Raw genomic sequence first — 26,190 nt, 5'->3', positions numbered from 1 at the left:
GGTCTTTGATATGGAAAACTTAAATCCCCAGTTTCCTGCCCATTTTTCCACCTCCATAATGGCCTGTTGGATCTTGTTGAATACCAGGTTAACATTCCTCCCCCTTCTCCAAAGTGCTCCATCATCTGCATACAGTGAAACTATATCTGGGCTTACATTTTTAAAAATGTCATTTATCATGATGTTGAACAATACCGGGCTAATGGCGCTGCCTTGTGGAGTTCCATTTTCCACCTTTGCAACTGATGATAGGTCTGCTCCTACTCTCACCTGTATTGTACGCCCAAATAGGAAGCTAAGTATCCAGTTGTACATGCGCCCCCCCCCACTCCCAGCCTGCTTAATTGCATCATTAATCCTTCCTTCCATAACATGTCGTATGCCTTCTCGATATCGAAGACGGCGGTGAATCGAAACATCACTCCTAAGGAGACTTGCTTTAAGGTGCGCCCCCTGCTGTACGAGGGAGTGTAAGTTCAGTGTAATAACAACAACCAGCAAAAACTCCACATACTTCCGTTTATTTTGTTTATAGAAACAACACAGACATTGATTTTGTTACAAAACAGTCAAAAGGAGACAAACAAACAAAAAAAACAATAACCATAATAAAATAAACGGATAAAACAAACAAACAAAAAGTCAAAATATCTCAGAGGCTTCAAACGTAGTGTGATATAAAGATATACTTTCCCTTTTCAGTCTGACGTGCATTTTATAAATGCACAAACAATCTATATATGATTTTTTTTCTTTTTTTCTTTTAAATTAAAACAAAGTCTGATTTTTTTTTCATCAGCAGATGGATATATGCCTGTTGCAAACATATGATGTGAGTATGAAAAGTATTTAATGAGAATGGAAATACACGACAAGAGCAAAATCCAGATGAAACGAAACCTCGCAACATTGGGTGGAAATCTCTACAAAATTGCCAGTAAATGAACAGAACTGGAAATATTTCCCAGTTCATTAATGAATCCTCAAGCTCAAATAATGTTTTCATAATATTTGTGGTATTAACGAGAGAGCTAAGTGATAAAAATATAAGTCACTCTATTCTTTAATTCGGCACACTGCTCCATCACATCCAATATTCGAAAAATAGTTTACTGGTACAAGTCGTAGCATCAAAAATAAACCAAACAACTGGTAACTGTCAACAACAGTCAGGTGACACTCTGGTAACTGTTTTGATTGCAATCTGATATCTGAAACACAAATAATGCTGTGGATAGCGACACCTGTAGTTGCATAGAACAGGCAAAGACCCTATCTCAGCGCAAGCGTAAAACTGAGCTTAGAGTGATGTAAAGAAATGAAACATAGAACGCACTGTGAGCTCTTTGTGAGCCAAAATTTATTTTACATTCGACCCCCCCCCCCCCCCCCCACAAAAAATAAAAATTTCTTAACAACAAACAGCGGTGAAGCTTTGCGCAAATCATGTACATCTTTTATACGCCTTCACCTAAGCTGCACGCTGCACCTCTTCTCTTGCTATCATTAAAGGTGGGCCCTGCACATCACGGTGAGAGGCAGTGCTAAAGAAAAACAGGGGATGCCTTTCATCGTCCATTCCCCAGTCAGATGACTGCAACAACCCCCGCATTGGGAGCGGTCCCGGTGAACGCCTCGATTCATTTCCACCTCAGGTCTGGATCTCTGTCTCCGCAGGGCTGTCCACTCTGAGAAACGATACAAGAATTCAGAGCTTGGATACAAGTACACAAGTTTTTAAAAACAAACTCTTAGAAACTCCTATTTATGAGTACGTACCTGCTCAGCATGTATATCACCTGGCCAGGATCATCTGCAAACACCCTAAAACATCAAATAAAAGATTGAATAGTCTCAGTCTATGTTTTTTTTTGCCTTCTCAAATAAGTGGTGGCATTTTAACTTTGAGTTTCACAAAGAAACACCAACTCTTACCCATCTCCCCAGTGGTAAAATGCCCGGTCCTGGTAAAACATGGACAAAAACAGCCACACACTTATCGTCTCCACCCAGAAGATAACGAACAGGAACCAAAGCGATGACAGAAAGATTTCACACAACATCATGGAGCTCTGTGAGAAACAAGTGACACCTGGTGGTGAATATACATCAATAAGATACCACCTGAAGACATCTGTGCAACTTCCTTGAATGTTCACTCAAGTGCAAACTAAAAGAGAAACAAGTAAGAAAGATGGAAATGAAAGAGGACGACAAAGAACGTCTCATCTTATCTCAGCTTCGTTTAAGGAAACACTGCACACCATCCCACGATGTGCCAAGTTTTCTCTGGCAATTTATTGGTGCAAAAATAATACGATAACTGTGATATCTTTCACATTGTAAATGGCTACAACTAAAGAAATGGGAACAAATAATGTGTCTTTCCAACAGATTGCTAAAAACAAAGTGTGAAAAGATACAGTTTAAAATGATTTCCTTGCTCCTCGAAGCTGGTTCGTCCTGTGAGTTGGGTGACTTTTTGTGCTGCAGTGATTCATGGTTCAATCTTAAGTGGCATAGGGAAAAAAAAAAATCATCCTAAAATGATCAGGTAGCAAAAAGTAGCAAATGTGAAAAGAAAAAAAAACATTTAAAGACCTTCAGAGAGGCCCGGAGAACTATTGTTCAAGACCACCAAAATATAAAGACTGATTTTACTGTAAAGCACATAAATCACTTTTGTTGATCACTTTAATATCAAAGAGAATCCATCTTATTGTATTCTCTTACATAATCTTATTGCACCGAGCTTTTCTTTTTCATATAATATGACAAGTTAATAACGCTACAGTGAGTTATAAAAGATTGCTACACGAACAAAATTATGTAACATTTAATACGTGCCATTAGAGTTTGGCATTGTAACGCTGGCAAGCCAGAAGAACCAAATAATGTAAAAATGTGGGTATCGTTACAGCAGTTTGTTCAGCACCCAGATTGCAGGAGATGGGTTGGGGTTAGCTAGCTAGCTTGGCACCTAAGTCTTGCTGGAAGAGGCGGTGCAACCAAAATAACTAAATTACATAAAGTTTCTGTATTGTGTAGCTACAAGAATGAATCAATCCTCACACTTAAGCTCAGTTAATGGATAACCACTCCAAGGAATTTCTATTTGAACATGTCAGGTCTGTTAAAAGATGACAAACTGCAACACATTTCTTTTCGTTAACGTTAGACTCGTCGCACACAATATGTACCTCTTGTCATCAAGGCGAGCACGACAACGTGGATAAATAGTCTGACTTTGTATTTTAAGTCTATATACTCACTCAAGTGAAACACTCTTGAGACGTCATAACTTTCACGGGCTAGCTCGTTCTCAACTGTTTACAATGCTCGTCACATCTCACGTTGCGGTCACTTCCGCTTATGGAGTCGGTTCTGTCGGTGGATGATTCCGAAGCGCTGGTCCTCGGACCCTCGGAGGTGTCGTTAGGGGAAATGTCTGTGCAGGCAACGCTGCATTCCATATAAACCAGGAACTCTGAGTTTGTGACTGCCAACTGGGTAAAAAGAAATCAAAGGACATGCCACAAGAAAGTCAGATTTCCCAAGGTCCGTCTTACTTGTCTAATTTATGCCTCCTCCTCTCCTCTCTTTCTGTGATCATAATATTTCCAAGCTTGTCTGCTAGAATATTCCTAAAATGAGCAGGCATCCCATATAGAGGCTTAAGATCAGCCGTCCCGGCTCGAGTCCCCGGCTCAGTGCCCTTTGCTGCAGGTCCTTCCCCTCGCATGTGCGTATCGAGCTGCGGAGTGACTTTGTAGAATAGTCTGGAGACAGAAATAAAACAAAATGCAAATATAATTCTGTTTAAAAAAAGGTACAACAAAATACGTACATGGAAGAGGAAGTATATTAACGGAGGATGATGAGGGATAAATATATGAATAGAATAGGGTTAATTGTTATATTGTAATTTAATTAGTACTGTATATGGTATATATTTATTTATTTATGGTTCATATTTACATTTATATTTACAAGGATATGTGTGTAGTATATATTTATTTTGTGATTATATATTTATCTAGATATTTAGGAAGTGTATATATGGCATATATTTATATAGGTGTATTGTAGTTAGGATATTTGTAAACTGAAGAGTAGTTAAAAAGGGATGGGAAACTAAAAAAAGTATTGTACTTCTTCCCATTCCTTTTTTTCGAACAATGTGTGGTATTTTGTTTTGTATGAGCACTTTATGTAATTGAATTTTTTATTTTTTAATTTCTCTTTTTTCTTTCTTTTGTATGTACAAATACTTACATACATTTTCTTTTTTCTACATGTTCGAAAAAATAAAAATCTATCATCATCATCATCTCTCCCTCTTGTTCTCTGTCCCATTTCCCATCAAGCAACTTTCCAATAAAGGCCACTAGTGCCAAAAAAAAAAAGATTTAAAAAAAATACACCAAGAGAAGAGATGGAGGCTTGCTGAAGCAATTTCATGGAAGTTTTTGCAGGATCCATGAAGTCTGACCGGAGTGCAACATAGTCAGTCAGAATATTCTTTATTGCCATTGTAGCAAGTACAATGAAATGGGTTGCCGACATATTAAAATGTAAAATTAATCAAATCAAAGGTCATATTTCATTTTCATCCATTTAAAATTAGGTCTCATTTGGTTGAATGCTTGGTACCTGGGCTCCTCTGCTTGCAACTCAGGTGGGAGGGACCGAGGCCAGAAATATACTTACTGTTAATTAAACCTACGTGTTTTTTATGGCTGCCTCTCGTATCCTGCATTTGTTTGTGCAAATCCTCAGAAATGTATGCAATACTTTCGCAAGCTGCAATTTGGCCCAACAGGGCAGTGTAGGGCCAAATTTGAACATATATTTTATTCTCTTTATGTATTGAAAACATGCAAAAGACAGAACCAAACAGGGTGCATTATACATATATCACTAGCTAATTTGACCATATATAGGGTCATAGGTAGCCTGGCGACGCCATCCTACGTACTTCCGCCCAAGGATTTTGGCTCCGCACATAGTCTGGCCAAATCCCCCTACCTCGGTTCGCTCAGTGTTTTGCCAATCAGCAAACAGTTGCGAGTGGTGACGCAGAACTCACGCGCGGAGTCCATTGTAGTCCATATAATTGTAGTTCAACCGCAGCGGAAATAAACATGGCGACGGAAGAACGCTAGAAGCTATCCATGAAGTTGTCTCAACTCTGGAGATCATTACACAATTAAAACGAGAGCAAGAGGAATGCCTCGTCAATTTTGTTAGTGGCAAGGATGTCGTAGCTCTCCTTCCAACTGGCTTTGGGAAAAGTTTGATTTATCAAATGGTACCGGTATAATGAAAGCGGATGTGGGAAGCGTGATTCGCGAGCTAGAGCCTCGCGAGAGTAAGCATGAACCTCGGCGCATAACCAACGTCATTTCTAAACATTATGATTGGTTAAGGGAACTCCGTTACTCCAATGAATTTAAGTTGCTGGGTAAGGTCCCGCCCTCCATGGAAACGGATTCCTCTTGGGTTTTCCCAGACTGTTTGACAGAGTCAACAGTCGGCTTTCGCCCAGGCTAGGTCATAGGGTCAGCAGCAGTAAAAAAGGGTGGGAGGTTTTTAATATAAGCATGTAGAAAGGATCACGGTCCCTATCCGTACAATGCGCCTTTGCCACTGCAAGGTGACAAATATACTTCTAAAAATAGCTGGGAGTGATCAGAACCATTTTGGAAACTACCGTGAATGGAGAAAGATGTTGGGAGAAACTGAGTGGGGATGGTGCGGATGGCTGATTTTACGCCCGACTCTTCTAGTGGAATCTTCCAGTAACAACAATTACGTTCACGACAGCACGAGGTTCTTTGGTGAAGGGGCGTTTATAAAGCCAGTCTATTCCTGGCCTAAGAGGCAAGGGAAGAAGTCAAGGTGAGGATTTGAGTGTGTGCAAGTAGCGCAAAGCAGATTTGATAACCCCAACTTCTGCATTTAAATACTTTCAGAAAAGCGCAGAAAATCAGGTAAACTTCATAAATCTGTTTGGCTACTTTAAAAAAAAAAAAAAATTCTAACGTTCTAACTACTTTAGTGAAACACAGAACCGCTTATGAGAAATAGTCATTAGCAAGCTTAAAGGCAGCCATGTTGTTTTCCATATTGAAGGCACATGTGAATTATTGAATGCAGATCCTCGAGGGCCTAAAAAAAATAATAAATACAGTTAAAACAACAAGTTTTACTAAAATTACTTTATTACAGCTGATTTCTGTTCAATATCCCTCCGCCAACACAATGGTAAATACAATACAAACAATATAGTAAATTTGATCCTGTTTTTATTGTTTCATCTCTTTTTCAAACAATTCAAACCCACTTTTAGAACTTTACCATTTTGTAGTTTTCTTCATAATCTCTCTGACATTCAACAACAAGCTCCACCGTCTATACATTTCAATACAGGTTATGAGTTGTAGTGGTAATGTGCCGAAGAATACTGACATCTTCAAAAAAAAAAAAAAAAAAAAAAAATGCAATCTTTTCATCATTTATCTTTAACCCCTTCATCTTTTTTTTTTTCTTTTCCAAGCCTTTTCACTTTGGGCCCTACACCAGAACCAACTTTTGTTGTTATGTTTCATCCATTTCTCGTCATTAGCCCAACAACAGGTGAAACCTGGGAGATGAAACGCAATGCAGTGGCGTCTGGGCCTGGCAACTCGGGTATGGCACAGTGTTCGACCATAGAAACAATATTTTCAGTTGCCGATCCTAATTCGCGCTTTCAGTCAGTAGGATAATATCTGACACTGAAGTTAAAGTGAAACAATGAAAAAATAAACTAAAATACAGACTGGTGGCAAGGTCTTATGACTGACAATGATATCCAGATTCATTCACGCACAGTTGTGACATAAAAGTGAACCAAACTGTCAACACAAACTTAAAAGTTGGCATGTATGTGAGGTTTGTTTGGCCTAACATTCAAACACTTGGCTTTTGACTTATTGTAACAATCCAGTAATGTTAAGTACATTCTCATTTCTGTATCAAACATGAATAAATCAGAAAATAATTAAATATAAACTGCTTTGTTACAGTAGCTGGAGCTTAGTTGGCATAAAAAAAAAAAAAAAAAAAAAAAGAGTTTAGGGACCAAATAAAAGTGGATGTGATGCACATGTGATGGGATCTGTTGTACAGTAAGTTCAAATGCAACAAAGGAGGAAACAGATGCCAGCATTTTCTGTGTCCTCAACGGTAAATACCATCTGAAGAGGTTGCTCTGAATCAGACTGGAATAAGGATACGTGCTAAAAAGGTGCTCAGCGGGAGGTTTCAAACTCCAAGCACCAGCCATGATCGGAAACAGCCGGTCAACTACACGAGTGGCATCTGAAGGAGACGACAGCGTATACAGAGACGGGCCACCGGGTCTGTGTACACATGAGCTGCATCCACACAACTCAACACCGCTTTGGGAACAAAAAGTTTCGCTCGTGACACACGTTTGGAAATTATTATCTGAAAAACTGAATTTAGCTTCCAAAATTTGTGCTTCAACACAACACACAAATACAAACATTTAGTTCCAGCTTTGAGATCAAGGGGGAGAATGCACCTTCGTCATTTCTAGAGAATTATCCTTAAAAGCCTTTTTAACAGTTTTATATTTGCTGTCTGGAAATGGAAACTCTGATAAAGGAGCGTATACTTGTCCGGCGACGTTTCATCAACAACAAACTGTAAAGACGGGAGGAAGCTCAAACATGTTGCTCAGAGAAACTGTTAGAGATGTAAAAAAAAAAAAAAAAAAAAAAGACCTAAGTGCTTTAGCCACCGATAGATTGCATTTGGCTGTCAGAGCGTGCATTTACTCAGTGAGACTCATGCGTAACAGTTTTATTTCAGCACCTTTTAGATTTTTAGTGTCATCTATTAGGGCCCCAACTTTTTTCTTGAGTGATTTAGTTCAGTAGTGCCAAGCCTGCTGTCATGGTCATGCCAATTACCTTCAGCTACCTGCTTGCACATAAAAGACTCTCCTCAGTAAACTTTGTTCAGTTCGTTTTCTGGATATTGTTGCTAAAACATATCTTAAAAACACCGTAGCATGTTTACCAAACTCTATTCAATCAAAGTTAAGCAAAAACATACACACCCACACACACACACACATACATACATACACACACACACACACAGTCAAAGGCAATAACCAAAAACAGCTACAGTCTCAAAACATAGTAAAAGCTGTAAAACTGGGGTAAATGCTTTTCTATCACATTTTGTTTGTCACGTTACACTCGGCCTCTTCTGTACTTGGGAGAACGCTCCTAAAGTTCGCAGGTCAGTTTGACTTTTCTACACGCGTACCAATGAAACATTCATCCGCCAGGAGCTTTGCAAAAAGAAGTAAAATACTAATTTTATACACATTAAGCTGTATAAAGTGCTTTGAAAAAGGCAGCAGTAATAAAAGGCACTAATAAAAACAAAGACATGAGCACTTTGATTGTTTCTGAAGGCCAATAAGTGTCCTTTTTTTTTTTCTTTCTTTTAAACAGTTCCTCCTGTGAATGTGAACAGTGACTTTCTCTGCTGAGGTTTCAAAGTTTACTCCTAGAGTACCACCTACAGAAATGAAAATGCAGTTACTGATATCCACAAGTAACCTCTTTATTTATCAACATTTCTAAGACGTAAATCAACTTCACTGCATATTCGGAGAATGTAAAAATTCTGTGTTAACGCAGCCTGAATTAAAACGCTCACTGATAGGAAAATGGATCACAATATTTAGATATAAACATCTGAAAGTGATTGAACTTATCAAAGCTTAAAAGGCACGGTATTAGTCGTAGCATATGCCTGAAACGGTTAGGATGGGTTTGTTTGGTTCAGCTTTTGTTAGGTCTCATTTTGGTTAGTAATCAGGAAATCAAGCTACAAAAAGATTGCTGAATGAAAAGGCCAAATCAAATTGATCACAATGACCATTACAGCAGGCTAGTAGGACAACGGCAAACCATCCTTTGTTAGATCTGCTGTGGTTTTGCTTTTATTACTGTCGTCACAGAACTGGCAAGTGTATTTTTGATCATGAATGAAGGGGTAAAGAAAGAGGGTCCTACACCAAAATCCGTCGAATGTGATTGTTTGATACACTTTTAAGGACATAGTTAACACGTGTCAAAGGCTTTTTAACAGTGTTTTATGTGCAAAATGAGAGCAATGGCTGTGAATAGCACAAATGTATATTGTCAAAAAAAAAAAAAAAAAAATCCTCCGTAGGAGAGAACTGGAAATAAAAGCAAATGGGATTAACACGTCGACACTCAAATTGCTTATGTGACATAAAGTTAAAGAACTGTGTGTGTGCCGATAAACTGCCGTGAGGACGGGCTGTGCCTCTTTTCAGCCCTTTTGACCTGAGCAATATTTATTTCATCACACATCCACGTCTGTACATGGGAGAAATAGTGGAGTAGTGTCACAGAGACAACGCTGTGCCCTGCTGTATTTGTTGGATTCTACATTTCTGCTCAAACTGACTCCAGGGCTCACCAGGAGTCTATGTGTAGGACAGGTGTGACCCGTTGGATATCTGAGAGGTGACACTAGTACTCCTGCTCATACCCTGCTCACCGCGCCCTCCTGAGGGTGTCCTCCCCATTGCTTGGGGGCTGTTCTGTATACCTCCACTGCTGCGAGAAACCAGAGATGCAGGTGATTGGTGGCCCCACGGTGATGAACCTCCTCTTCCTTGCATGCCCTGCCCCCACTCTTGATGCATAGGTGCCCCTCCTGGACTGGAGTGATAGTGGTGACTTGACCTTGCACTCGAACTGCGGCTGCCCCCCCAGTGTGGCCCTTGGGAGCTACCAGATTGGTGTAGCTGTTGATGGTGACCCCAACCCCCTGAAGCCCCAGGAAAGCTATTGCTCAGACCTTCTGGGGAGATGTTTGATAGCACCATGTTGCTGAAACCCAGGCGCATACTCTCCGAGTCAAAAGCCTCAACTTCTCGGGCTTGGCGCTCAAGCAAGCTCCGGGTTCGTTCGTGACGTTCATTATCCAAGGACTGCATCTCCTCCTCAATCTGGAAGGGAAAGAGAAGGGGAGGTTGATGAGACAAAGAAAAAGCAACGTTCATTTACCGTTTATGAGCACATGCTGTAAATTCAGTAGATGCTCTGGGCAACCACGATAAAAAGGTACGTAAAGGATTTAGGAACAGAAAGAACTTTTTTCCCCCGCAATACGTTAACAGCATTTTCAGATTCCCAACATGCAAACTCCACATGAGAAGAAAGTAAAGAAGAGAACCTTTTGCTCCAGCAGGGCCCGTCGCAGTGACACCCTTTGCTCCAGCTCCTTCTTCTCGCGGTCATGCTGGGCATCCGTCTGCATCTTGATTTTGCTCTGGTAGGCATTGAGAAGCTCCAGCTCCTGCTGTAGCTGTATTCGTAAGGCTTGGTACTGAGACTCCTGAGTCTCGTCCAGGCGTAGCTAAAGACAAGGAGACAAACTGGACTAAAAATCCAAAATGCACAACAACATATGCTAGAGGTGCCAAAATGTAACAATGGGAGTAACACTAATGGGAGTGGCATAAGTTTTATTAGCCGCTTTCGGACTGTAGGAACCTTTGGCAGTTCTAATAACCTTTTAATCCGCGGGGCCGTTTTCTCCCGTGTTCGGACATACAGGAACTCGGGGCTATCTCCCTCAGTTCCTATAACTATTTAGCTCCTTCTCCGAGGTCGGGTCTTTTCATAGTTCTTATAGAACGAATCTAACGGAGGTGTGTGGTGGTTGGTAGCTACGCCCCATGTCATGCTATCACGGCTGAAATGTTTCCTCATAAGACACAGACAGAACCGGCGGGTGTTTAATAAGTTAAACTTACACTGGTCTCCTTTGTCTGCAGCGCTCTGCTCTCCTTTCTTCCTTCATGAAATGAAAAAGTATCTCCTGACTCTCTCTGTGAGCTCTTCCAGCCTCGATATTAGACACCTGATGTGATCGTCCATGATTAATATCACCATCATGCAGACCATAAACACGGTGGCCTCCCCGCTCTCCATATTAGCTTCTTGGTGGTGTTTTTTCTACTCTCCTTACTTTTACCGTTTTGTTTTGTGTTTGAATGTAGCGCTAAACGGCTAACGGCTAACACGTCACTGAAGCAGACGGCTGCGCGCGGCGCATCAGTCCCTATCAGGTCCCGACTCATGTGCGAATGCAGACTGAAACAGTTCCGCTGGGGAAGGATAGTTATCAGAACGAAATTCGAGGAGGGTAGTTCTGATAATTACTTTCTTAGAACGGTCTGTCCGAAAGCGGCTATTGTTACACTCCTGGCATTACTGTACTCACCGCCTGAGTGGAAAGCATTTCATTGATGGATTGGTCATATTGCTCTGCCAAAATGGCAAGTTTGCGATGCTGCTCCTGCTTCAGCCGCTTAAGGACAGCTTTGTGCTCCGACTTTGGTGTGGTCTCCAGCAGATGGTTCCTTAGTGCTTTATACTGCCTGGTCTGGATCTTACATGTGTCCTGGAACTGCTTCTTGATCTGTAGCTCTTTGGACTACGTGGAAAAGAAAAGTGATTTAATCTATAATGCATGTACGACTTAATCATTCAATCAGGCTTATACACTTCCATTTTATGGGCTTATTAATTACCCAGTAGAACGAGAAAATCACGTATTTTGCATTAAGGAAACTGTGTGTTTCTAGCCAGTCTCCACCAATACAAGATTAAGAGTATATCCCACTGAAAATCAGTGAAATTAACATATACCAAAAAAATCTTAAGCAGAAACTCTTTCCTGAAAGAAATGGGCTTACTGACTCAACTGTTCATAAATGCTCAGAAATAATCGACTCACCTTGAGGCTCTTGGGTTGCTGGCGAACCTCCATGACATGCTTGCGTCTCAGTTCCCTCTCCCTCCTCTTGTTGTACTCCTGCTGATTGGTGAGCTCCGTCTGGTGCTGCAGGCGGATCAGCTCAGTCCTCGTCTTTTGGATAGTGTTAAGCTGACGGAACTCCAGCTCTTGCATGGACTCATGGTGACGGAGAAGCATGGCATGTTCCAAGTCCTTCTGGGTTTGACGTTTGTTTAACTCCTGAGGTCACGTACAAGAAGAGATTAACAAGAAAGAAGTCCCTCACCAACGCCAACTCAAGAGACAAATTTCTAACCCTGAAGCTTAACAGAACTGACCTCTCTGACTAGGTCCCGTTCAATGTTGTGGCGAGCAATCAAGATCCTTCTTTTGAACCTGCGGCACTCTAGATCCAGGTACTGCCTTTGTCTACGCTGTAAGTTGGCCTCCTCCTCCGCTTGGAAGTGTTGGAAGTTTTCCTTCTGCTTGGACAACCACTCCTGCTTCTCTTTCTTGGGTGTTGACTGGTTTTCATTCAGCTCCTGAGTGGAAGAAGGCATATAAAAGGTTACTTGCCAACTTCAAGTAGCTGAAAGACACACTTAGTGAACAGGAATTCGATGAATCTTCCCACCTCTTTCAGTTGCTCCTTGCGGCGTTTGTATTCCCGTTTCTGGGATTCTAGAAAGCTGTTAAGCTCTTTCTTCTGCTGACTCTGGATATGCTGCTGGAACTTCTTCTCATCGTTGCTAAAGGTTTTTGCCTGATGAACAAAGGCACATCATTATCACCCTGAGTAATGCAAAAAAACTAAACAAACACATATAAAAAAAACAGCCGATGTAGTGGGACCTTGGCTGCATTTCCACCACAAGTATCCAGAACTTTTAGTCCCAGGGAGAGAGAACAAAGAGGTTTCTTCATACAGTGGGCTGTCAGTGTTCAGCACAAGTCTTAAGACCCACAAAGATAAGGTACATCAGCCTTTTGACGTATGAAAAGACAATCAGTGTTTTCACACAGCTTGTCTGCATGCGACTATACAAAATAGTGCTTACTCCACTCCAGCAGGGTGCTATATTGAAGAAGACTAGAAAAACAAAAATCACTCTATACAATGCGATGGACAAGGGACACAGCAACAAGAGTATGCTCCGAGGAGATTAAAACGGTGTCTGTTGATAGCGATTTAATGATTTGCAGATGGTATCACTGAGTCAGTGATAGAAAATAGGTACGCTGTCGCAAAGCAGATTGTCGCTCGGGCATGTTTCAACAAGGCTCGGTTTTCTCTTCATTTGGGGCGTAAAATATCGAGCGCTCACATTTTTGTAAACAGATCCATGTTGAGCAAAAATGCAATGACCAGCAATGTGTGATCTAAAGGAGGAATCATCTGCAAAGTAAAAAAAAAACATGTGTTTGCAACTGACAGGGTCAGACTGTCATCTGAAATGTGTGACATCATCATGAAAGGATCTCTACTGTAGTCTCACTGTTGGAAAAGAGCTGAAATCAGTCTACATGCAAGTTAGAGCAGAGGCCGCAAGCTGCTCTGGGAAGGGATATTACAAGGTCGCAATACAAAATGCAGCTTTGTCTTGTTTATACTGTTCTAAGCTACAGCAAATAAACGTTGAGACACATCGTGTGACTCCTTGAAGCAACTAGGACATTCAGACATTATTGCCAGTGGTGCTTTTTTAAACAGATGTTAACATTTGTGTCTACGCTGCAACCTGCAGTCAAATGTTTACCAGAGCAAATTTTGACTGAGGTGGCAACTGCTGGAAATGAAACACAAAGGCACCTTTTGTGGAAAAAGAGCGCCACAAGATCAGAGAGATTTTTCTAATCTAAGGGGAAGTTCCTGCAGTAGAAACACAGCCTGAAGTGAACACATGAATATGATGCGAGCATACATCTTTCTCCATGGACGCCTGGTGTTTCTTGACCAGCTTCTCCATCTCCTGGGCAAAGCTATTCCTCTGGTTCTCCAGCTCCTTGTCCAGACGGAGCCTGTGCTCATCCATTTCGGCCTTCAGCTTGTTCTCCAGAGCTGCCAACTGCTTCTGATGCTGCCGCCTCATGCGCTTGTAGCCCAATATCTGCTCTCGTAACTCAGAATCCTGCTCATGCTCCTTAATCTGGCGAGTGAGCTAGAAAACGGACGACAAAGATTTAATTACGCTTATGAGATAACTTGTAGTGTATAAAAGGTTACGATGGCAATGTTACACGTAACATCTAGCAATGGCCATAAATGTTTCAAAATGTCTTTTTACAAATAAAATAACAGTGTTGTTACCACTGAAGCTGTGCGTATAGTGGCAAAGTGTTCGCGGTTTCTTCTTGGCCTTGGAGCGTTTGCAGGAAGGGACTGTGGCTCTGTTGGCCGGTTGTGAGGCTCTGTTGCTTCATTACATCTCTCTTGCTCCTAAAGGGTATCAAAAAGAAACGCATTCAAAACAAAATAAGATACTGCACTGCAGTGCAGTCAGAAATGACACAAATAATATCTCCTGCTGCGACTCATAGAGACAGTCATAGTATAAACTAACAGAACTTCGCTCTACCATGAATAGTTAAAAGTATATCATAAAACAAGGCTCCACAGCACACTACAACACATGAACCACTTACAGGTCTGAGATGTATGACGGAGCTGTTGGACATCACCGTGTGGTCTCCATCCATGTCCCCCTCGCTCTTGTCGTCGCCTGCATCTGTTAGACTATTGACGGAGCTGCTCTGAGAACTGGCACTGATCGACATACTGGGGATGGATTGGTTGCTCCCCACACTGTTCACCGTGCCGGTCCTACCCACATTGTGCTCTGGCTCCTACAAATAACACACAACAGGAAGTCACAATAGCAAACAACGACCGAATACTTTAAAGTCAAACATGCACAATCCGGCAGCTGAAACAGTCGCATGACAAACCTCCTCTTCATCCTGCACCTCAGTTGAGGGGCCATTGTGGGCCTCCTGAAACAAGATCTTCTTCATTTTACGATACTGCAGATTGTCTAGCTCCCGCACTGCATCTTTAGTCCGATTGATCAGATCCATTAGAACGGATTCTGGTCGTTCACGCTGCACAAATGCATGCTGGAGGAAAGACACAGAAAACGCTCTTGTTAAAGTGGCAAAGTGTTATGTCGCTTTTCAGCACTGACCAAAAAAGGAGTCCCTCCCATTTTTGATTCCTACCTTTAAGAGCTCCTCAGAGTTTGGCCTATCCTGGGGAATTTTCTGAAGGCAAGAATCTACAAAGTTTCGGAAATAATCCGTCCTGCAGTTGAGTGATGAAATGAAGATACGGTTTAGAATGCGGTCATACACGACACCGAGCTCTTCAGCTTCATACAATTTGCTCTCTTCTTAACTCACCATTCACTAGACTGCAGTGTGGGGCTCTCATTCTGTGCTATATGGTATAAGGCACTCATTGCATTCATGTTGAACAGTGGAGGCTTCCTCTCAGCTATAAACCAAGAAACAGATTACAATAAGGAGAGACACGATGGCAAGAAGGAAATAAAACTCCTGAAATGTTTAACTATGCAATGACAAAGTGAGGAAAAATTATACTGGCCACGAGCACCTTCTAAAAACATTTAAAAATAAGAAAAACAGTGCAAACAGTGCAACAACAAACAAGATCCTAATGTTGGATTTGAATAAAGCCACAGGTAAAAGTGACTTACCCAATTCAATGCAGGTTATTCCCAAAGACCAAATGTCCACCTTTCCCTCGTACTGACCCTCATCCATAGCTAAAATGACTTCTGGGGCCATCCTGAAAAAGCAAACATATGCAGCAGAAAACAAGTATGTCAACAATAACTTCATGAAAATTCTGGAAAAGTGTTCTAAGAGTGACTCTACTATTAAGGTCTCACATACCAATATGGGGTCCCAACAAAGGAGTTGGCAGGACAGGCAATAGAGGCAGAGCCAAAGTCTGCGAGTTTTACCTGACCTGGCTCCGTCAGTAAGATATTTCCTGCCTTTATGTCTCTGTTCAACATAAAGAAGAAAATGATTAAAGTCCTACATAAAAATGCAGAATGTCTGAGGGCATAATACTTCGGTATGCTCCTCCACACTTGCAACACTCACCGGTGAATCAGGTTGTGGGAGTGAAGGTAAGCCAAACCCTGAAGAGCGCCATGGGTAATTGCAGCTATTTCAACTTCCTGCAGAGGTTTCTTGTGAACTGGAGGGAAAGTATCATCAGTGATGTAAAGCAGGACAAAAGGTGACAAAGACCAACATAAGACGGAAGGCTAACTTTCAGTCACACAGCATCGGGCGGTGATTTTGAGTTTCAAAGGTTGTTGACTGACCTTCTAACAAATCTGAGGCCGAGCCCAGACAATACTCCATCACCAGCTGCAATGGAACACAGTTTGTTGTGTGAATTTGCTTTTGTGCCTTATTCTCAGAAAAACGCACACAACATTTTTGTTGTTTCATTCTTTAAAGTGAAATATTTACCCAAGCAGTGTGCTCTCGCAGGTAACATCCTTTGTATTCGATGCTGTTTGGGTGTTTTATTCTCTGCAGAAATTTCACTTCCTTGATTATGTCTTGCCATTTCTGGAAAAAAAACAAATTGCTGTGTCTTATTTCAATCTAAAATACATTCAGATGATTTTTTTTTCTTTAAAATGACAAAGCACATGCAGCTTTTTAGTGTTTTGCTTCTGTCAGCGGTTTAGGCAATGCAGGCCTAAAAATGGACCGGTATCAGCTTGCATCTACCCGACTGAATTCATTTCTGGTCATAATTCAATTCCAAAAATGCCAGTCTACACAAGATCTTACAATGAATGTTATATCTCGCACTGAAAACCGTGCCGTGAGGTAGAGAGGCCGGTCCACAGACCCCAAAAACATGACTTTGTTAACCGAGATCTAAGATCTAAGTGAGGACACCTGAAAATGTCTGTAGCCTTCAAAGTACCCAGAATCACAGCAGCTTCAATCACTCTAAAATTAAAGAAGCTGGGAACCGCCAACAACCTGTCTAGATCTGCCCTCCATGCCCACTTTAGTAATCAGAGATAAGGAGCCTTGGTAAGATAAGTAATCAAAACCTAATGATCACCATAAATGAGCTCCTATCTCAAGATGGAAGAAGAATTAACGCAACTCCACAAATCAAGCCTTTATGGTAAAGAAGCCAAACAAAGGTTATTCCTTAAAAGCATGACAGTCCAGTGGGGGTTTACCAAAAGGCACCTGAATAATTCCTTAAAGGTGGGGTAGGGGTTCTTTTTCTGGAGCATTTTTTTACACATTGCTTGAAATACTCTTCACATCCCCATTGCAACCAATTAATTAAAAGTTTTGACACAAAAATGAAAAGTTTTAGTGGCCTCTAGAACGAACAATCCAGGAAAAACAGTATCCAATCATTGTGAACGGACCTTTAACGATGATTGGATTCTGATGCGTCTATCAAACTGCAATCTGCTCCTCCCTCCCCCTCCTTCCCCCTGTGCGCGTACCCTTCTTCGTGAACGAATTACGCGTGTCCAGAAGCTTGGCAGGAAGCTAAACTAGAGCCAGCTTGGCTAGCACCTAGCATTATTAAACGGTTCATTATGATGTTGAAAGGTATTTTCTTACCTGTGAATCCGCCATGAGAAAAAGTTAGCAAAAGTTAGCCAAACCAATCGATGCTTGCTGTCAGAACAGCGCTCGTGCACCTTCGTGCTCGTGAACAAGCATTGCGCGTTCATGTACTCTAGAGGCGTGGCTTCGGGGGGAAGTCTGAATAAAGGGGTTGGGACTTTGGACCTGTGTATTTTCAAAATGCAGCTTCGCTGGACTCAAAATCCAGGATCTCCTACCCTACCTTTATGTGTCCTGATTAGATGAAACAAAGACTGAAGCCATTAAGCCACAATTACAAATGGTGTGTGTATGAAGGGAACCAGAAAAAGAGCACCACCTCATCAACATCATCGGCATACAGTGAAAAATGGATGCAGTGAAAGATGGATGCAGACGAATGCAGAGCTAACTTGAGTGAAAACCTTTTTCAAAGAGCTTGAGATCTCAGGCTGTGATCTTAAGGTCTTTGAAATGGACACAAAGCACACGTCAAGATCAAAAAAAAAGAATGGGAGAATATTCCAGTGGAAAGGTGTGCCAGGCTAACAGAATCATCCCAATATCACAAATTATTTTTGATCAAATACTAAGTGTAAATGAGTTAAAGAAGACTCATCTTCAATGAAATTAACTGCCACTGTGAAGGTGTAAGTAGATTGAGGGGAAAAACTTGAAAGAAAAATGACAAAAATTGACTTTGTTAATGACACTCAGGTTAGTAAATGCTAACAGACCTCAGTGGACTGCTTCCCACTATAAGACATCTTCTTGATGGCCACCACATCATTTGTCCGCACATCCTGTGCCTGAAAGATAAAGATACTACAAATTAATGACTGGTATCTTCATTGTGTAATTTTAACAATCATTTAGTTTGCTGACTTAGGCTGAATGGACTACATTAGAAGTTGTCTTTTTGTTTATTTTCAGGTTTTGAAGCAGCCATGATAAAGCTTTTTTGTTGTTGTTACATTTGCTTGTAAAGACGGATTTATTCTCACTGTCTGCATTAACAGACAAACAGCAAAAGTTAATGCCCCAAAGCATCATCCTGAAACAGACTGTATTACGGGACTCTGACTATGCTGATTCATTGTGGCTGCAGAGCCAATATGGCACTGCATGACAACGATACGGAGAACAATTCTCTGTCAAACTAACTGACTGGAAGCAGTGCTCCACACTGCTTTGGTATATCATCGATGCATTATAACCCCTTATATCGATTAAATCGAATAAAAGCACTGCGTTGAAAGTCTAACCATTATCGAGGATATTAAGACACAATGGGAAGTGCAATTATTGTTTTAGAATTATTAAGCTTGTTTGATCAACCATTTATAGAACCGGCTGATATTCGTGGAATATTCCGCAAAGTTTAAAAGGACCAATACCCCTGTGTTTCACACAATGTCCTCTTTGGAAAAAAAAGGATTTATCAGCACCATCCAAATGGTCCTGAAGGTTACAAGACTACACTCTTCAGGAAATTTCTTAAAGAACCTGGCAGATTAAAACACACCGATAAGAGACTTTTAGTTAGCAGTTTATGATATAACATTTGTCTTAATATATTGTTTGGGCTTTCTTTTAGTCGTTTAGCCTTGTTTTTGAAAACTGATAAACAAGTAAAACTTTTAAACTGGCTTAATCTGACTTTATTTTCTATTTAATGTGTCAGTCATTTCAAGGCCCAGTAGGTGTCCCTATGTGCCAACATGGTGTTGCCACTGAAGTGAAGGAGGATGCTGCAGCTTCTGAGGAGACCGCTCAGAGGTCAGAGCAGGTTTCACGGCTTGAAGTATTCATTAGCTTTTCTAGTGGAATACTCACAAAATAAACAGCACCAAAGCTGCCATGTCCAATTTCACGCAGATCTGAGAAGAGCTTCTCGGGATCCTCCTTGAAGAAGAGTTCAGCAATTTCGGGGTCCTTCAGGCTCCCCGCCCGACTGCTGTTGGGCATAATGGGGAGTTGGGGGCAATGCCGCTGTCGCCAGGAACTATCTGGGTCTGCGACAGCGACGTGAAAGCCCCCTCTGTTGGCTCATCTGCAGGACAGTGGTTTCATATGTGTCCAGAGCTGAAAATAGAAGACAAACAAGAGTGAGCTAAGTGAAATCAGAAAACCTCTGATATCCATTCATCCCCCATATAGATTTAGGGTTTTCTCTCTCTTTTTAAAGCTGAATGGACAGCAGTGACACCCAAAAAACTCCAACAGAGGGCTAAACTCTTGTACTTTCAGAGTTTGGTGTTAAGATGCCCACTCTGTCTCCATCACTGTTAATAATACGCAAGAATACTAAAAACATTTCATCAGTGGGTGAGTGCGACTGGTGTTCATGTGTGAGCAGCAGTGTCCAGCAGAGTGAGAGAAGGCTATGCAAAACATTAGCTGAACCGTAACGTCAGGTGCAAAACAAGACGACAGCCAGTCAGAAATTGTTTGGCAGCATGAAGTAAGTCTCCTGTTTCCATAGCAACAGCAACTACATTAATGAGGCCAGTGGGCTATGTTCTGACCGCCGCTCTTCACACCTTCAGTGGCTGGTATGTAGAAAGGCAGATGTGCAAAAGATACAAGTGTGACTCACAGTTTCCTTAGTTCACGGGTTTCAGCAAGATTACCATGGTAACACCAAGATGCTTCATTGTGTGAATGATGCCTGACTCGACACAAAGCCTTCCAGACAAAATACTACTTCTTAAACCTGTGAGTTCTTAGTGAACACAGTCTCATAACCAAATCCTGTACATGTAGTCTTCCTATTGCTGTTCTTATTTTGTTTTATGGACCTTTGTGCCTGAATGAGGCACAAAAGACTGATGATGATAATGATGATGACGATTGGAAGGGTTCATAGATATCTCAAAACCTGTCTCCAACTATCAAGAGTGGTTTCCAACCATGACACTGGCTCTAAGTTTATTTACCAGAGCAACAACTTTCCATCACAATGTCAATAGATCATTTGTTTGTGTTGCTTCCCATGTAAAAAATGAAAAGGCACCATACTTTTCTAGAATTTACGTTCCAAAAGAACTAGACAAACTGGAAATACACAGTAAACATAGGAGTGATATCCACAGTATGATCTGTATATTAACTTATCCACAAAAGTAAACAGCATAACCTCAGGTGATATGATGGTAAATGTGTTATTTCTCTCTTTCTTTTCTTTTTCTCTTCTTATTCAAATCAAAGTGCGAATTCGCATTTTGAGATTACGAAGAGAAAGAACATAGCAGAAACATGCAACTTCACCATCAAACCTAAACTTTCCATTCTTAATTGTAATTGCAGCCTGAACAATGTAGACTGTAAAAGATCACTGAGGAAAATTTACTGAGTCCATGTGGCTCAGATGATCAGTTGCAAACAGATGCAGAGCTGACGCTAGAGTCACAAGACTTCTTTCCCAGCCTGGGAGAAACAGCCCCCAGCTCAACCAGACATCTTTTGTCTCACAACAACACTGAACAACCCACTATTCTACACAGATGCAGCCACAGCCCTGAAATAAAGCCTCATTACCATGTGAGACTGTGCCTCTTTATTGCCATTGTTCTTCGCAACATTGTTGCCACTCAATGAGCTTTGTTGTCATATTTCATGATAGCATTCTCAACCATGGACACATGAGGAGAACAGTGAGCGATGACAACTGATACCTTCATAAAAACACCCAAGTGCTTCAACTAGCACATACGCATGCACAAGAATGCAGCAGGACAGGACAACAAAGCTGGAGGGCTGGAATTCCCAATGTATGCCCTCACTGTGCTGCATTTCTCAGCATTTCCTGTTTGCACAGCTAAAGGGAGGTAGGGATGGGCCCTGGTGAGCATTTTGACCAGTGATTATCTTACTTCCTTCACATAACAGCGAGAGCAAGGATGCACTGAAATGCACGGAAACGTAAAAACTTCAAAGGGAAGACATTACAAGCAAAACTGCTGGTTATTTGAATTTAGAGCGAAGTTTAAATAGGGCAACACCCAACTTGCTACAGATGAGGTTGAAAAGCACACAAAAGTAATCCTAGTTATCAAGTGGTCATTTTATTTGTATTGAATTTTGTAAACTAAAATCAAACACCTCCCAGCTTTAGTGCTTCCCTTTAAATCTTTAATACCAAACAGATTCCTTATCTTTAAGCTACCATAGCTTTTATGAAATCATTGGAACTAGATTTCAACTGATATGGTCAATTGCAATTTAAGTACTCCAACCACAGACCGATAAATACATAATACTGCTACTCTAACTCAGTTTGATGGCAGCTGGGTCTGAATTTGTCTATGGGGATGAGTGGACGCTTCAAAACACGGCACTGTTATTTGTCTAAAAAAAAAATTTAAAAAAATAAACTGTATATGTTCAAGGTTTACCTCTCAGGAAGCCCAAAAATCTACCCTTCTGGGGTGAACCAGCAGCCCAGTCTCACCTGCGTCGTTCCAGCCCAAGTTACCTGTGCTAAGTCTCATCACTGAGGCTAAAACATAAGCTGAAGAAGAGAGTGTGCAGGGGGGGGACATGGGCTTTAAGTCGTGACTTATCAACACGTGTTTCACGTGTCACCCGAGAAAGTTAAACTTAACAGAGTCTAAAACATGAAGTCTCAACCCGAGGCTCATATGTGCGCAAAGAAGTCATTCGTTTAAGGAGATCCCAGCAAGCCAACGTTGACTGTGATGTTAGCGACACACCAAACTTCACGTTAGCCAAGTTGCGTTTCACATGATGAAACAATCCAGCGTAAATCCGTGTCGTGTTTATAAGAGGAACAGCTTCGGGACTACTCGTGTAAACTGAAATCCAACAACAGTTCGATGTCACTTGATAGACATGCTGACAGAGGTGTTATATTCGTAACGTAACCTGTGTGATGTTTGCTAAGTTAGCTTAGCCAGTTAGCTGAAACTCACCCTCTTCTGACAGGCCAGCTTTCAGCGATGTGGAGAATGTCGTACAATTCAAAACACTTTGGGACTATAAAGTATTCCTTCCGTTTCATGCCAAGCTCGACAACTTCTCGTGTCAAATCCTTGTGGCTCTATAAGCTGTCAGTCGATTATACTAAATACATAAGTGAATTATTAAAGGTTCAAATCCCCACCCTTGAAGTAACTGGGATGCCACAGTACTTAGATCCCACTCCCAGGCAGGTCCAAAGATGGCTGCCGAGCGCTCCACCGCCGCCTCCCTTCGCGAAAATACGTCGGGAAAACCGTGAGGGAAGTCCAAACACCTCCAAAACACCCATAAACAAGCAGCCTTAGTATCCGCGATGTCGTTAGACCCACTGGGTATTTAAAGTAGCTCAGTGGGATCTGATTTATTAAGTTATATGTGTGTAACTAACTCCGCCTGAGCGCCTGTCTTCCTTCGACATGCTGCAAACAGCAGTTCCGCCCTGCCTGTTGCAATAAACTCTGTCTGACCCAAGAACATCCAGAGGCGGAGACGTGGAAGCATATTATAAAAACACGGGACCTGCAATATCCAACCTATTAAATAACTAACTGTAACAAAAGTTACAGGCTCATCGGTGATGCATCCCGCTTCTCCCCTACTGTGTGTTCAGGGTTGCGCGAGATTGAAATGGGGTTTAAATATCTTTTTGTGAACATGTAGGCCTGACACATTGGTGAGAAAAACGAATATTTAACCTGAACACTTTTTGATACTTTTTGGATTACTTCAATATCAATTAAACATTGCAGCTTATCCCCAGGTATTTAATTGACGTGTGATTTTGTTGGCGCTGTTTTTTTTTATCAAAAGGCAAATGTATCTGTAATTTAAGTATCCTTAAATTAACAGAAAATATTGTTCTTTGGTTTTCAATTCAAATAGAAAGGGATCAAACGATGATTTGCACAACTCTAATGTTTTTGTTGTACGTTTTTAAAAAAAAGTTGTTTTATATTGTGCTGAACTTGTTTTAAGTGTAATTAAATAACCACAACAGCAGGATTTGTCTGTTGGCAACATATGAACAGATAGATTTCTATTTAAGTCTAGAGGGTATTGTATTCGCAAATGCTTTTGGCAACGAGAATTTTTCAGTGAAAATCAGATACCATGACAGTCCTTGAGTGTGTTGTTACACATCAAACATAAGATAGAAATAAAGTGACTACTGACAGACTTCTTGGGCTGAGAGGAGAAATTTATATGTAGCATAAAAACATAAAAAGCACTTGGAACTCATCACATCAACTGAGCATTACAAAAACATGCTGGTATACACATCACCAGCTGTGCGGAACAGTTTCTTTTGCTCAAGTTTTCGTTTCCTTATTTCAAATATGTTGAACTTATCGTTATATTGGGGTTTACTGATGGCCCCAAACAGAGAGAAATCTCTTTTGAAGAGGACAGGTATGGATGATGGATTGTATGTTTATCTGCCAATAAGATTCCTTTAAACCATTATTGATATTATTGTTGTTATTTGATCATTTTTATGTGTTATGCAGTTCTTATTTACCACTGAAATATGTGGGAATATAAAGTGTTACAAAGATGGTCAGAATGACATTGAGATAGGCCCATGAGGGCATTAAATAAATAAATTCATTGGCTTTTAGTCATTTTGATAGAACTATGTCTGAGGTAATAATGAATCTGTCTGATGCAAATTAAATTTTTGTTGTTTTCTGGAGTTTTAGACTTCAGTTTTAAGCTTTTGTGTTTAAAGAAACATTTGAAAACAATGCATATACAGAAGCCGTAAATAAGCATCATAGAAGATATTCAGATGGGACAAAAACAATCTACAAGTGCAATTTGCCGTCATCATGTACTTACTAACATAATGAGAAATGCCTGTGTATTTGCAAGAGTCTACAGCCGTAGTATTTACCAGTGAAAATGCAAGTAGTCCAGTAGTCTGTCTTCTGAGCGCCACTGAAACAAAGTGTTGTGTGTTTTGCCCTTATGGTTTTGCCTGTGGGATCCTCAGCAGGCTTGTTGTTGAGAGGTCAAAGAGAGGATTTTGAGGTCTTGAACTGTATTTTCCCCAAAGTTTCAAACCTGCAACACTGCAGGCTTCTCTAACAACGAAACCATGACAAATAAACAGAAAGCGAATTCTGGAAAAGAAACACTGAAATATTTTCCAATTCTCGGCAGTTTCTCCAGCATGAAAGCTGGTTTTTCATCAAGATAGACCATCATAAAATAAGACATTTGTTTTTTTAGGCAGTGCCTAAAGCCTTCTGTATTTGGTGGCTTGGTGTGTAAAATGACAAAATCCACGTGGCTTCTGCTTTAGGGCCAAACCTATTTTGATCAATAAAAAAGCAAATAAACCCCTTAGTATAAAGCCTTCGATATATTTATTGTAGTCTGAATACATCAAAACAGCAATGTTTGGCTATCTTTGCTCACTTGTAAACACGTAAGGATATAAGGAACAAAATCCCGATACTATGACATCCAGCATTTCAGCAAATGAGTAAAAGTGAAGAAAGTACAGTGTCTTTTCTCCAAACTTGTTAACAGGGGAAGTACATTTGACTTCCACACTGTGTAAAATATAAGGGATATAAAGAAAAAAAGAAAATAAAAATATAACTATGTATATAACTATTCAACGATGTTGAAAAATTAAATGAAAATGATACTAAACACCAGGTGGAACATCTGACAGCATCAGGTTAACTGCACGAGGTCAGTGTCATAATTAGATACAAAAAAAAAGAGCGTTTCACAGGGTTGGATCCCTGTGAAGGAAAGATTTGGAGCGTTTCACCATCTGGTGAAAAAGTGTCTGGGTAGATTTAGGGATTTTATCGTCTATAGTGCATTGTACAGTAAAAAGACTCATAAAATCAAGACATATTTCTATACGTGATCTTCTGGCACAAAAGAAGAAATTCACGGAAATGTTTCTGTAATTTCCTTTTTAGCTCAATAGCACTTCTGAACACCACAGTTCATCACCGAATTCACAAATGCAAATGAAAAATCTATCATGTACAGAAAAAAAAAAATTACAAGCTAAATATAGAGACATTACTACTTCCTCTTGATCATAACAAATTTTAAATGGTCTGAGGTGAGGTGGGAAACTGTGCACTGGGGTAAGGAAACAAACTTTGAACTTCGTTTTGGAATTCGTAGACACAGCGTCCACTGTGTTCAAGAGGAAAGACACCATCCGGCTTGTTATCAGTGCAAAGTTCAACAGCTAACCTCTGGTATGAAGGAGTATTTGTGCACACATGGGCTCATCCAGGCAATGCCTTGTTCAGGGAAGGTCTTCCTTTTTTCAAGACAATGTCTAATTGCATTCTGCAGCTACTACAGGTGCGAAAATATTGCAGTAAAAGTCCAGGGGCTAAACTGTCTTAAAAATAAAAAAATAAATAGATAACAAGCATTTAACTTTCTAACCTGCAAAAATGGATCAATATATTGGTCAATTTTTATATATATATATAGTTATATGCAGTCATACACCAATCACTTCTCCTGCCTATTAACTCCTACCTTAAGCATCATAAAATGTAATAACAGAAGCTTACCACACAGTATGCCAAACCTATCAAAATATTGGACCTCTATTTTATCTAAAGTGTAGGAGGCAATGAATGAATTTGTTGACTTGATCACATGAGCTACCCACAGGTGCTAACAGCAAGCGACAGAAAATGATTAAAAAGTGATCATCATGAT

General features: G+C 40.6%; 1 protein-coding gene and 1 long non-coding RNA gene across 2 annotated transcripts; both read right to left on the bottom strand.

Moving 5' to 3' along the window:
* Window positions 1–1,384: 1,384 nt before the first annotated feature.
* Window positions 1,385–3,394, bottom strand: LOC142388198 (uncharacterized). Its single transcript, XR_012770295.1, has 4 exons — window positions 3,273–3,394; window positions 1,936–2,072; window positions 1,780–1,824; window positions 1,385–1,688 (listed from the first exon to the last, which is right to left on the bottom strand). It is a non-coding gene; the product is annotated as an uncharacterized LOC142388198 (long non-coding RNA).
* Window positions 3,395–6,206: 2,812 nt separating this feature from the next.
* On the bottom strand, window positions 6,207–22,912 carry taok1a (TAO kinase 1a). Its single transcript, XM_075473187.1, has 20 exons — window positions 22,431–22,912; window positions 19,333–19,581; window positions 18,234–18,305; window positions 16,375–16,476; window positions 16,224–16,269; window positions 15,997–16,093; window positions 15,781–15,894; window positions 15,582–15,673; window positions 15,265–15,358; window positions 15,085–15,166; window positions 14,815–14,982; window positions 14,512–14,712; window positions 14,177–14,305; window positions 13,791–14,027; window positions 12,503–12,631; window positions 12,207–12,410; window positions 11,869–12,108; window positions 11,353–11,565; window positions 10,300–10,482; window positions 6,207–10,072 (listed from the first exon to the last, which is right to left on the bottom strand). Exons 2-20 carry the CDS (start codon window positions 19,462–19,464, stop codon window positions 9,545–9,547), a joined length of 3,063 nt encoding a protein of 1,020 aa, XP_075329302.1. The 5' UTR covers window positions 19,465–19,581; window positions 22,431–22,912; the 3' UTR covers window positions 6,207–9,544.
* Window positions 22,913–26,190: the final 3,278 nt, after the last annotated feature.

Source organism: Odontesthes bonariensis, chromosome 9 (genome assembly GCF_027942865.1).
Source record: "Odontesthes bonariensis isolate fOdoBon6 chromosome 9, fOdoBon6.hap1, whole genome shotgun sequence".
Classification (NCBI taxonomy): Eukaryota; Metazoa; Chordata; class Actinopteri; order Atheriniformes; family Atherinopsidae; genus Odontesthes; species Odontesthes bonariensis.
Note: the sequence above shows the minus strand (reverse complement) of the source record. Positions and strands in the feature narration are given on the sequence as shown.